The sequence below is a fragment of the Amphiura filiformis genome, chromosome 3, assembly GCF_039555335.1.
Source record: "Amphiura filiformis chromosome 3, Afil_fr2py, whole genome shotgun sequence".
Lineage (NCBI taxonomy): Eukaryota > Metazoa > Echinodermata > Ophiuroidea > Amphilepidida > Amphiuridae > Amphiura > Amphiura filiformis.
Window position 1 is genome coordinate 18,979,666 of NC_092630.1, and position 14,290 is coordinate 18,993,955.

General features: G+C 35.0%; 1 protein-coding gene across 1 annotated transcript in view; it reads right to left on the reverse strand.

Annotated features, from left to right (window-relative positions):
• The window catches only part of LOC140148162 (syntaxin-18-like), a 32,153-nt gene that overhangs the window by 11,252 nt on the left and 6,611 nt on the right, over positions 1–14,290 (reverse strand). Inside the window, exons 2-7 of the mRNA XM_072170024.1 lie at positions 8,401–8,468; positions 7,146–7,261; positions 6,090–6,167; positions 4,782–4,848; positions 998–1,101; positions 559–641 (exon numbers count right to left, since the gene is read on the reverse strand). Of these exons, the coding sequence (XP_072026125.1) occupies positions 559–641; positions 998–1,101; positions 4,782–4,848; positions 6,090–6,167; positions 7,146–7,261; positions 8,401–8,468 (516 nt within the window). The remainder of the gene's footprint in view (positions 1–558; positions 642–997; positions 1,102–4,781; positions 4,849–6,089; positions 6,168–7,145; positions 7,262–8,400; positions 8,469–14,290) is intronic.

Here is a 14,290-nt window from a genome sequence, read left to right on the forward strand (position 1 = left end):
TTTAAACACCATTTGTGCGTATCTTGGGATTTGGCCTTGAATCTCATAAGCAACAGAATTTTGCCACAACTCTAGCCAACAAATTATTAAGCAAATAAATCAAGGTCACAAAAGCCACGGATTTATATCACAATGATTATTGCAATTTACTAAAAGTTGCTGACCACTTTGGCCCAAGACACACCGAATAAATAACTTACGTCATTCAGGGATGCAACTTTATACAGCTGCAGAACCCTAATCAGCCTACATATATAATAACCATTGCAGCCAGGATCAGCTCTGAGTTTGGTAGACTGGTACAATTAGCAATAAGTTTCTTGTCCAGGGGAATAACCAGCTACATGTAACTTGACTTTTTCCACAAGCACAGAATTACAACACTGCCAGGGGTCGAACTTACACCAAGCACTCGCACATAAGAGTCTAGTGCCATACAGATAGAGCTAACTGGACTGCTGTATATCAAATAGTTAAGGGGGGTTACATCCAGCAGGTTCAATATCAAATAGTTAAGGGGGGTTACATCCAGCAGGTTCAATGAGTAACTTTACTTACCATCTGTACTTCCTCAGGTGATAGGTCATCTTCCTCTTCCTCGTCAACTGGTATCATTTCTGGTTCTACTGACAATTGATCATCTGGATTCACAAACAGAATTGAATAAAATATATTAATAAAGAGAAATGTGTTCTATCTAACTAGAATTCCACAGTCACACACAAAAACACAGACCCTCACGTGTAATCACCACCAAACGTAGACGCCGTTTAGGACTATATGCAAACACAAACATCTGAATCCACACTCATTCAACATAGCGAGGACGTTTTCCCCCATTTTTTGTGTGTATTTTCGTGTGTATACAATTTTACCTAACAACTGCGGAACAATGCTTTACTTATTAGGGGAATCATGGGTCTTGACAAATAAGATGGGATTTGGAGGGGCGTTACAATTAAGACTACTCTACTAAGTTATACATCAGCCTACTTACTTGCACTTAATGTTACTGATGTTGGTGCTGAGCTGTTAGGTATTGGTGATGATGTAGAAGGCTGTATACTACTTAGGTTTGTCTGTTCTAACTGCAGTCTGGATCTGTTAACATCAACATACAAAAACATAAATCAGTGGTATGTATAAATGTGTAAAAATATTAGATATTTGTAGAAATAGTTTCAAATTGAAGGACAAATTTAAAAAAAAAATAGGTATTGTTTCCATATGAAAAGTTGACTAGAATGGAAAAAACTGCAGTGCTGACAAGAATTTGTCTTTAAAAAAGACAAGTTCACGGATCAAGTGTATAGTACATGTACTTTGAGCTACTTTGGTCTAACATTCAATATTTATATCTAACCTACTCTGCACTTATTCGACAATAAATAAGTGATTTGAGGCTTAATAATGATACCTGCGTCTTGACTCTGAAAACAATATTTTTAAAAACCTCATTTTGCATTTAGTTTTTAAGCCACCTCGGGAGCCACCTACAGGATCTCGTTTTGCATTTAGGATTTTATTGCATTGCAAAGTAGCAAAACTTTCTTTATATAATGGCCCAATTCGAGCCTGGAAAAGGCTATCCCTCTTACAACCTATCGACAGGTCTGATTTCTATAATGAGGTGTCACCGGGTTTGCAAGAGATAATAATGCCAAATCTAAACACCATGAAATTTACCACATCACGACCAAGCTCACATTGGGCGCCCATTCCTTTTTAAAGGAATTTTACTAAGTCACCTACTCAGTAGGAAACAAATTTGGAAAATTGTATCTTATCACAAGTAAACAAAATAATTACACAGCTTGCTCTTGCTAGCTTTTGTCAGGGTCAGGGATATGTATGAACACCAATATGAAGTCAATAAACATTAGCTAACCTTCAATTAACTATGATAGATAATGGACTTAGTTTTGAGCAGTGTATTAATTTTCTGAAGTAAATCGCTTGCTACACAGTTTTCTATACAGAATGATGTTTACTTTGTAATCAGGCCAGGCCAGGATCCTGCTAGTTTTGATTAACCAATCAGTTATGTGTATTGTAAGCATGTGATGGCTATAAGCCAATTGAAAACATGTTTCTAAAAAAGGCTAAAAAATTCCTACTCCTGGACAGACTCTTTTCTGGGTTAGGGCTAATTAGTAAGTTGTCAGTGTGGCAAGATTAGATATTAAGGCATACAAACTAGGGTATGAGATATTAGGAATTATTTCCTAGACTCTTATTCACAAGGCTGGTGTGCTACAATACCTATTCATGACACATGATATGTATGGGATAAACTGTGCATATGAGATGTGGGGGAAAGTGGCATCATTTCACTGCCGTGAAAAAAAATGTGAGGCGCCAATTCAATTGTGTGTATTATTCCTCTAACATTGACTTAAATGTCAAATTCTATCCTTACTAGGTTAGTTTATTCAGTTGTGGGCATGTTAGCCCCCTAGTTTTGTTACAAAAATGCAAATATTTGATGATATGTAAAATTCATGACACTGACAAATGTGTTAAGAAAATTTTCCTGCAAACAGTAACTCAGAAAATTATCTAATACTAGAAAAGTAATTCTATAGGAAGATGACTCAATTTCCAACAAAAGTAGCAAGAATTCAATGTCATTTATTAGCTCAAGTGACAGTTGAAACCCTGGTGAAAACACTTTTGCAATGGATATTGGGAAGCCCCAGCCATAATATCCGGGGTTGGGAGTTGGGGGTTAGGGATGTGCCACCTTTTGGTAACCATGTCAATGATCCCATTTCCTAGGCCAATTTTGGTATCTATATAAATAAAAGGAAGTCGCTAAATCTTGTGCACGAATAGACTCAGAGATGATTTCACTTTCAGCTCTGATTTATTTGTACATTGATCGGGTACATATTGCCATTAAACCATCTGAGGTTCATTTTTGCAAAAATTGATGGTAACTAAGAGAATAACATAAAAAACTGTCGTGTTGCTATGCAAAATCGCATGCAGTGGTATTGTGGGTAATAAGGACAGTGTGAACCGCGTAATAATATTTCCATTAAAAAACCATACGCAGAGCAACATTGCCCTGTTTTCTGCCAACTGCGAGGTGGCCAAGAAATGATTCAGGCTATCTAGATGCACAACATCGCGTACTTTAAGAATGATCTTACGAGCTTTTCGCCCTTACGCAGAGCTACGCACCCCATTTTCCGCCACTGCACCGGGTTGGCAGCCAAGAGATTAAGGCTACGTCGCGTGAATTTTATTATTTATTCTAGGCCTATAATGAATCGCGCTTAGTTTTACAGCCACATTCATACGGGAGATTGAGGAATATACGGGAACGATTGCACTTTATTTGGTTGAAAACGGTCAAGACCAAGAATTGGCCTCAAAATCAGTGAAAATATGGTTAAAACCGGTTTTTTCCGGGATTTTTGTTGTCAAAACTCAGTGGTAGCGCGTACCGTAACTAACTGGCAGCAGGGGGTTGGCGTTAGCATAGACATACGTTTGTCTGGGGGCGTTAGTACGTCGGCGTGCTTGAGCAATGTGACGCGCACGCACGGGTGCATAATATGCACAGACCAACTTTCCGTGCCAGAGAAATAGAAAAGAAAAGAAAGGAAGACAAAACTGAAAAGGTAGGCCTATGGATGGGTCGGGTTGAGGATACGAGAGGAAAGAAGGAAGCTAAAAATGAAAGAATAAATTAATAAATAAAACCAACTAACTAACTAACTAACTAACTAACTAACTAACTAACTAACTAACTAACTAACTAACTAACTAACTAACTAACTAACTAACTAACTAACTAACTAACTAACTAACTAACTAACTAACTAACTAACTAACTAACTAACTAACTTCTTCTAACTAACTAACTAACTAACTAACTAACTAACTAACTAACTAACTAACTAACTAACTAACTAACTAACTAACTAACTAACTAACTAAAAAAAAAACTAAAATAATGAGAACAGAATTAAATAGATAAAATTCAAACGGAAATCACAAGCTAAGCAGGAAATATGAAAAATGGGAACAAAATGTAGAAAAAAAGCCAAAACTAAAAGGGGAAATGTAAGAAATGGTAGATTTATAAAATAAAAACATGGAAACGGAAATCACGAGCTAAGCAGCATGGGAACAAAATAGACCTATGCAAAAGAAACTGAAGAGAAAGAAAGGAGCTAAATGAATAGAAAAAAAAGAAGACGACAAAAAAGGTAGGCCTACGGCCTATTATACAGGTTATGATTACAGTAACTAAATGAAACGGGAGCAAACTAAAGAGGGAAAGAAAGAAACTAATCAGGAAAATTAAGGGAAAAATGAAGCTATAAAGGGAAACGTATAAGAAAGGATAGATTTAGAAAATAATGGGGATAATAGATAAATAACATGGAAATGGATAATCACAAGCTAAATAGCATTTTGTTTTAATGGAAACAAACTAGGCCCGTGCAGAAGAAACTGAAAAGAAAATGGAAATGCAAGAAGGGACAGGTTTAGAAAAATAAAATTTACCTTTCAATGATTCTACCTTTTCAGTAATTCCTCCTGTTTTAGTGATCGCCCCATTTACTCATCTAGCGGGGACCCGCGCGAAGCGCGGGTATCCCGCTAGTATAACTAAACTTTGCCAAAATGTTGTCAAAATTTTTGAAAATTTAGATTCTTGGTATAGGCGCTGGTACCAAATTTCTTGAAAATGGGTTTATGCCCTTTCAAATTCTCTGCAGCACACCCCTACTCAAACTTGAGTACCCTGGCAGCATAATACTTACATTCGCTTCTTATCCACTACTCTTTTGACTCTTATTGCCCTCTGTTCACTGTATATTCTACACACAGCTGAAAAAGTGTGAGGAAAAACATACACACAATTAGACAATTCATTGGATGTTGTCAAGTTAAGTAGCTTTCTTCATTGAGCCTGGGTAGTAAACTTTAAAGGAGCCTGGTACGATTTTGTTCATGCTTTGTTTGTTATCTTACATTGAGGCCTACCATTAAAACAATGTTTCCAAATTTTGAGTTGTATTGCTCCAGGGTTTTGATATGAGAAGCATAAATGTATATAACAATGTCCCATAACATAGTAACAAATACTACATGGTTTGAAGGGAAATAGGGGAAACTATTTTTCATGAGGTACTGGCTACAGGCCTACCACCCCGAACCCAAAGGGTGAGGGGTGGTAGGTCTGTAGCCAGCACCGAGGGAAAAATAGTGACCTTATCTACCTGAAAATACCATGTAGTATTTGTTTTATTACACCAATTCATAACATTTTAATAAGAAAATAGGTGCTAGGCCCCTGGCTAGGCCAATTTGGGGTCTTCATCAAGTCTATGCTCATGTGCTTAGCATACCTTGAACTTTAAGCTTTGGATTCGAGAACTCCTCTAAGCTCTGTACACGCGATTCCCTTCTCCTCGCAATACGTCACAGCTTCACGGCTTTATGAATCATAAATTGGGTGTTTAGTGCATCCTTTTGCAGAAATAGTTCGGCAATATCTGCTTCGGACTGCAGCAGATTTCTTACCATGGACGCTGACATTTTTGTTGTTGCCATAATAAATTGGATAATTCTTGTATAATCATACAGAGAACCACGCTACAATATAAAATGCCAAGTCCTACCTTCGTGGATCGAAAAACACGCTTACGAAAGGGAGTACGAACTTTTGTCTCTAAGGATGATGATATTGTGAATAGGGGGAAAAACTATCGTCCGGTAAGATAGGTCATACTGGGGATAGGTCAATCTACTTGGGTTGTGTCAAGTTGCGATTGACCAATGAATTGGTGTCATTATCTCATGAATATGTATTAGGTGTAATAATACATACTCCTGCCTGTGGTTACTTTTATAATAGCTGATGGCAACGCTGATGTACAGTGCAAATCTCAAAATCAACCTTGGTTGATAATGATCAGATAAAACAGCTTAAACTGTATTCATATTTTAAGTTTGCCTGGTTGACATCTTTTATCAAACTGACTAATCCCATCTAGCAAGGAAGGTGTATAACCATTGACATTCATTCAGGAAGAAAACGGGGAAGAAGATAATGTTCTTCATCTTACCTCTGAGGTAATATTCTAATAATTCAAACACAGCTTCTCTATGGGATCTCATCTGAACAGTCATGTGTTGTTTATACACTGTAAATTTAAATACATAACAAAAACAAAAACAAATACAATGTAAGGTAATTAGTGCTGTTGTCAAAAACATGCATTACGTCAACATGAAAATGGACAAGTTGGGTCATCAAGGCTTCAGAAGTACCAAAAAAAACCAGGCTGCAGTGCTGCATAGTACTTTACTAATCTTACTGTCAATAATAACCCAAAACGAGTGGCATAGTATTGCATGAATGAATTACCATAGCTTTTAAATGTTCGTTATTGATTTTTGAATGACACCCAGCCTACTATCCAAGTTATTCTGACATGAAAATATCATTAAGTTAAAAACCGGCTTATCCACAAAAATAGCTTGTTTTAATAGTAAAATTTCAAAGTTTGTAGAGCCTGAGCTTTCAATCCTAGTAGGATCTTTATCAAAGGTATCTTTACCTTTGCCTTTGATAAAGATCCTGCTAAGATCAAAAGCTCAGGCCCCTAAAAACAGGGCTTGAGTTTCATGGCACGCGAGTGCAATTGCACACCTAAAATTGCCTGTCTGAGTGCGATTTACAGCACACCTCAATTCCTTAACTTGTAAATTCTTACCGAGTGCAAATTAATAGCACACCTGACAGCCTGTATTAACATCTCCAGAAGTGCGATATGTAGCACAGCTGTTACATTGTATTTTTCAAAACTCAACCCCTGCAAAAACTTTGAAATGAAAATATTATCTCAACAACAGAGCTAAATATACATGTATCTTTAAAGAAATAAAAAAACAAACAAACAAATATGGTAACACTGGACTATACCAGTTGAAATCCATACACCCCGGTCACCCCCTATGAAAGACATGACCTTCATACAGGGGGTGTACATAAATGGAGTCATCCATTCAAATGTCCCCATTTGAAATGTGCACTCCCTGTGTGGAATATTAAGGTCTTCCACAGGGTCTATGAACTTCAACTGGAATAGCCCATTAGCTGATACTGATGATCCTCTTACCATCTGCTTTAAAATGTCTAATAGCCTCTGAACAAGTTCTCATGAACTCCTGGGCATCATTGTCAATTTGATCCCTCTCTGCATCTGACATACGACCAGACTGTGAGGATAAATGGCTGTGGATATAACATCACAAAAGACTTGAGAAACAATAATATTATCATTGTTTATACACATAACACCTGGTCTCCCATTGTGTGATTATTTTTGGCATGTATAATTGTAACGTTTTCATTTAAGGGGGTACTACACCCCTCGATAAATGTGTGTCTATTTTTGCACTTTTCTCAAAAACTAATAACCCAGTGGTAACAAAACTTATGTATATTATAGGGGCAAGGAATCCAATTACTACACTGGAATTTCAGTGACCCAAGACAAGCGGTTCGTTATTTGCAATAAGAAAAGAGGTACCGCTAGAATGTACCTCATTTCCTATCATATATACTGAACCGCTTGTCTTGAGTCACTGAAATTTCAGTGTAGTAATTGGATTCCTTGCCCCAATAATATAGGCCTACATAACTTTTGTTAGCAGTGTGTTATTATTTTTTGAGAAAAATGCAAAAATAGTCACAAATTTACCACAGGGTGTAGTACCCCTTAAAATAAAATCATTTTCCAATATACATTTTGTTTGCTTATACTTTTTCAATTCTACTTTCTTCCTACTAAATTTGTGTTAAATTCTACCCATAAATTAACTTTAATAGTAGCATCATAAAGACCTGCAACTTCAACAACATAAGAAATGATGTAAAAAATGTCATGACTACCGACACTATTACAAGCTATATAGTATGTATACTAGAGTAAAGCTCAGACTTTTGCATGATCTATGACAACAAAACACACAACTCTGTGTTTTCTTAAAAAAAATATGCCAAAAAAAACTTACTTCTGTTTAAATTTCCATTCAAAAAGGCCAGGTCCATGTTGCTGTGTTGTCATGATTTATCGGTAAATATGGGATGAAATTGCATCTTTATGTAATTATTGTACAATTTGCAAAAACATGATTTAATTAGTTCCTTAAATATATACAGAATTTTCTACTATAATGTTGAATTGAACTCGGAAGGGAGAGGTATTTTACACAACTTTCAGCCAATTTTAAGCTTGCCTCAGATTTTTTAGAAGCAATTAGACATCACAATTAATACAGAAGAACCCAGCCTAGACATCATCACCCATGAAAGTCTTTAAAAAAAATACTATTACTATTATAGCAGTCATTATGAGAAAACTCACTAACCTGGCAGCATTTATATAATCTTTTCTATGTTCTATCAAGAAATCTTTCAGCTTGCTTATAGTGTTCACCTGAAATTGAGAGGGAAAAAGTTAATAAAAAGGCGTTGGAACTGCTCTACAGGTACTATAAAGAGCTTTTCCCCGATAAATTCTTTGTTGAATGATAGGATTTTCATGAATTTCACATTAGACTATACGTAATAACTTACGAATGTTAATTTGATAATGACTATTATCATTATCAGTAACACCCGTACAGTGCCTCTACACAAGACATGCAAAAATAAAATAATGAATAGAGTGCACACACGTCTTCCAAATCTAGGTATCAAACACCCAGATTTGGAAGTAAATACAAATATATGTTGTTTGAATTGTTGGATTAATGCAACAGTTCCTAAAATAAATAAATAAACAAACAAACAAATGCAATACGGTAGTTCCTAAAAAATAAATAAACAAACAAACAAATAAATAAATAAATAAATAAACAAAATAAGTAACCACATGATCTTCAGGTGAACAAATAGGACTTACATGTATACTCGACTGACAAATTATGTTGATTAATATTTTTGAGCAAGTTTGTATGGGGTGAAACTGAGTTTGTCTTACTTTCAGAAAATTAATCTAGAAAATTTAATTTAGAGAAATCAAATTTAAATATTTGCGATCGTGCGATTTTTTATAACCCGGTCTTTAGTAGACTATGCCATAGTCGAATTTTATTAAAAATATGTTATTATTAGTCATGATGAACCCATTTCGTTGAACTCAAAATTATACTGATGTTTATTAAAATTAAAGTATTCAATAGTAAAATGGTCATAAAGAGTTAAAAATATCAGATGATTAGTGACAATAAAAGTAGTTGAATGCAACACTATCTTGCATAATTATAATGGCTCACTTCAATACTGAACAATTCTGATTTTGGAATCTACCAGTTTATTGATAGCGAACCCTGAAAATCCGACTATGGACTTTGAATTTTAAGCAGAACTTTACCCCGGGACTTTGCTCTCAAAAAACACACTGTCAAGCATACTTGTTTATCAGTCCATTAACCACAAGTACTAAGCATGGTATAGTACAAGACGCTAGCTAGATGTTTGATGAGAGATTAACTTTCACACAACACAAAAGCGCCGCAAATACCACAGATAGTTGTGTAGTTAATGGTAATGGCACGGGCCCGGAAGATTTAAACCATAGCGAGATATGGCCGACCAATCACAAGGCAGATCCATTTAAAGATGCATTACATCATGGCCAATTTTAGTTAGGCTAACTCTCCATAGAGTCCTGTGTTAAAAATCTTAACTGCAAGGCAAAGTCAGTTGTCCACTTGGGAAGCTAACAAACAGAGGGAGTGCGGTGACTGAAAAGATCAGATACAGATCTATGTGAAAATCTATCAGTTGCACACAAATCAATATAAATCAGAGTTTTATGCTGTAGTTCTTTGAGCCATATTCTAAAACTTGGTTGCCGATCTTATAACAGTATAGAGTGTCCCCACAAAATGGTCTTGGGAGCAAACAAATGGCTTTTTGGGTGAAAACAAGAAAAAAATTGGATCTTTGGAGGTGGTGAAGGGGATCTTTGGAGGAAAGCAAGAAAAATAAATGGGCAAAAACAGGAGAAAAAGAAAAAATATAATGCAGATATTTATTATCAGTTGAACTGATGGAATTCCAGTATTTTGCGTACATGAGAGATGGACACTCCGATCACTGTTTATACAGGATCGTCTCCTTTACCTTTACCTTTACCGTTTAGTATTAATTTAATTCTCCTACAAGTATAAGTTCTAACGATCCTTATACTTTACTACTTTTAGAACCTTTTAATCGCACCTTATTAGTGATAAGACTCTGGTTATATTACAGATTCCCGAATGATTATATAGTTATATAGATTCCATTGATTAATAGCAATGATTGAATGATTGAATGAATTCAACTTCCTGTAACCATTCGGCTATTGTTCCTATTGTATAACATGACATTGCGCTAATCACCTCATCAAGTGGACAATACAAAAATATTGCCATGATCCTTCCATATAGTATATGCAGACATATTTATCAATATACAATAAACAGATAAATAGTATTAAAAATGTACTAATTTTGTTAGATTCATTTTAAGTAAATGGCTCAAAATAAGCTAAGGTGTCATAAAAGTGTAACACACAATTATTTTTCCAGCTCTTTTCTTTTGGTCTCCAACCAGGTTTAAATTATAGTATGCACATACATGTATATCGTTCATAATACACTAAAAGAAAGATAAAGTTATAGACCATTTACTTCACAAATTTAATTTTCTAGCCCTTGCGTACGTTATATTTGACAGACACAATTTTGATGATTTTCTGCAATCAAATAAAAATTTATAAAGTATTACATAAGGTATTTTGTGGTTATTTAGGTGTAGGACCTACAGCAACTGATTATGGAAAAAAATGTGTCCAAATATTACAATAAGGAGGATAAATTGTTATAAATAAAATATGTGTGTCTGTCAAGCCATAACATACATAAGATGTCTGTCAAATGTAACATACAGAATAATAATTTGGCAAAAACAGTAGTTCAAGATGGGAAATTGAATAAAGATCACATGCAGTTTATAAATCACATGTTTTAAAACACTTTTATAAACTCTAAACTATTGATTTTTAATTTTTTAAACGTATTATGAGTATGTTACTTTTGACAGACACATACAAATCTTATGCACAAACTTATGCATACAAATGTTTGACAGACAACACTTAACAATGGATTGTGTCATCAAAAAGCTTCTCCTCACAAAGTGATAGTGCCACAAAGCTAGGTGGAGCTAAATGCTATGTCATGTAGCATAATTAGCTGTATAACAATAGTAAAGCAGGAATTACAGCACCGTATTGCGTATGTTACTATTTGACAGACATTTCAAGAAAAATTTTAAAATTGTTATATGTTCAAAAAAGATGGCAGCCACTTACAAATTGATTATAATATGGAGAAATGAAGTTATTTACAATAGATTTACCCTTTAGTTTATGCTTCAAGTCTTTGTTTATAAAAAACTGAGGGACTTCAAAATCAATCAAAAGTTTGACAGACAATAGTAACATACAAGGCAAACTTTTAAATCCTTTTTTTGATCTGTTAACTTATAATTCATAATGCCTCTTTCTGTTTTTTTGATTGGTTTACTGCACCATTTTGGGAAACAGGTCACATGAATTTCTATAAGGATCCATAAAAAAAAATAAAAGCTGTTGAAAAAAGGCGTCTCTTGGCATGTTACAAATAAAGTGTAAAAATAGTCATTTTTACAGCTATTTTTTATTTTTTTATTATTTAGAGTGAAAGGATTTTACTTAAATTGTGTATGCTATGTCTTTACTACCTAAACTTGCCACTAAACTAGCAAATATTCCATTTCTATAATTATTATTTTTAAAAAAAGATGTCAAAATATATGGCTATAATATGACACCTTAGCATATTTTGAGCCAAATAATAATAAAATAAATAAATAAATAAATGAATTTAAACAATACATAATAAATACATAAATAACAGGAAAAAGGAGAATACACTTCACAATAATAAATAGTCTGAGCTATCAACAAAAAAAACCCCACAGTAAATAATAATAATAATAATGATAATAACACTATGCCTAATAATAAAACAATAGTAATAATATAATGATAACAATACTCACAGTACTTAATAACAAAAGATATGCGCCCCGGGATATGCGCGTATGCACTGCTCAATTCAGGTAAATTCATTGAATGTATAAACTATTATTAACTATTAGTCCCGGCTATTAGTCTATTATAGGCTCTGCTGCCATTCAACATTGATCGCTTATTATACGTGTGATCAGCTGGTGATAGCTCAAACAGAACACGGTGCATACATTGGATAAATAAGATTATTAATTTCCTTATATTAGTTCCTTTTAAGTTCAAGATTCTAAACAATTATTATATTCATATTGAAACGGAGAGCCAAAATGCGATTTTAGATTTTTGGCCTGTTTTTAAGCTTACCTCCCGTGTGTTGTCAATGGCCGAATTCAGCTTTTGTCAAATTCACATTTAGAGAAGAGTCACGATGCTCACGTGTTCGTGGTAGTTTGTGATTGTTATTATGCATTTAAAAATGATTGCATGGCTCTGCACAAGGTATATTTTTGTAAATATTTGGATTTGTTTACCTGCCGATCGCCTGTTGTCGCCGTGGGTTGAAAATACGGCAGAGAAAATTAGTCATAAAGTGCGTGCGAAATTGGCCTAAAATTTCACTATTTCCGCTATATTAGCTTATATTGTACAGAGATCTTATAATATTGTGTAAATAATTTTGTCAGGAACAAAATAAGGTATTACATACCGTCTATGAGTAAATATTCAGGACAAAATTCAGGTTTTTCTTGTTTGTTTACAGAATTTTGGATTTGACATTTTGAAACTCCCCGGCCAGCAATCGTCTGGGAACGTAAACAAGTTTTCCTAAAAATTGTAAATTTCCTTAAAAACGACTTCTGTTGATCAAACTTTGGATTATTTAAGATGTAATTGTTTAAGGATGTAGAATTTTAAGATAATTTTGAGTATTTTCACGTTTTACATGGTCAAAAAGGGGGTCATCAGTTTGATTCCTGATTTAAAAACACTTTAGCAGTTGCAGTTGTTCTAGTTATTAAATTTCGTCATGTTCAAAATCTGTTCAAAATTGAGCGCCTGACGCGGAGTGACTGCGCGATATCCATAGTAACGGAACTTACGCTTTGAACGCAGCCGCCAAAAGGTTCCATGAATGCGTTCAGGAGAGTATAAAAGGCCGTGCACGACGCAAATTTAATGAGATTGCTTGGTGGACAATAGTCCACCCAAACCTTCACTCAGTTTGAAGGTAAGCACTGCCAACCAAAGCAAATACGCCCTACTCTGGAGCTCAGATTGAGCTAGGGGCAGCTTGGCTACCACAATAGTGGCACTGGCAACACCAGGGTGGTTATGCACTCCGGTGTTTTGGCTAGCCCTAGCGCCTATGCCTATTGTGCAAGTGACTTGCCGCACACATGCACAAGTCCGATGGAAAATTATGCACTGTATTTTGTGTGCATTCATTGTTGCATGGCAAGTTCGTATAGGTGTACAGACATGGATACTATACTCTGTAGTCGGCCTACTAGGCCTTGGCCTAGCCTATGACTATGTCATGTGATGAGAGATTCTGTTGATTAAATTGTATTTTTATGCTTCTCGATTATTCAAGCAGATAGTATGTACTGTTCGGCAGCATTTATTGGTAATTTATTTGGATTTAAAAGAGAGAAATAAGGAAATATCGTCATGATCATCAACAGAGATTGTGTATTTACCAATGCCTACTTGTATTTATGAGTTGTGATGTGATAAGACAAAATATGAAAGCAAAATAACAATACAAGATATAACAAAAGAAGCAAATATAAAACAGAATTGTCAAGTCTCATTTTTACCTGTTACTTCTCCTTTCATGCATCACTGATTCAACATGTCTTGGGGAGAATTCTAGTATTTGATACTACGCTACCACTTGTATATTTAGAAGGCTAGTATTCTCCATCAGTCGTTTACAAAAGTATTAGGGGCAAGCTCGGTCCCGTTACAATATGCATTCTTTATTCACTGTCACGCTCAAAGAACGCAACAATAGCGTCAGAGAAAATAAAGGTAGAGAAGCGACACTCCGTACAATTAACGTGCAGACGGCCTATACCGATGTGAGGACAGAAAATGTGACTCTCCTGCTAGTCTCGGGCGCGGGCCAGACTGTATGCGGTATGAACAAAAACATAATTAACTGGTTGTGTAGGAGACTAGCAGAAGAG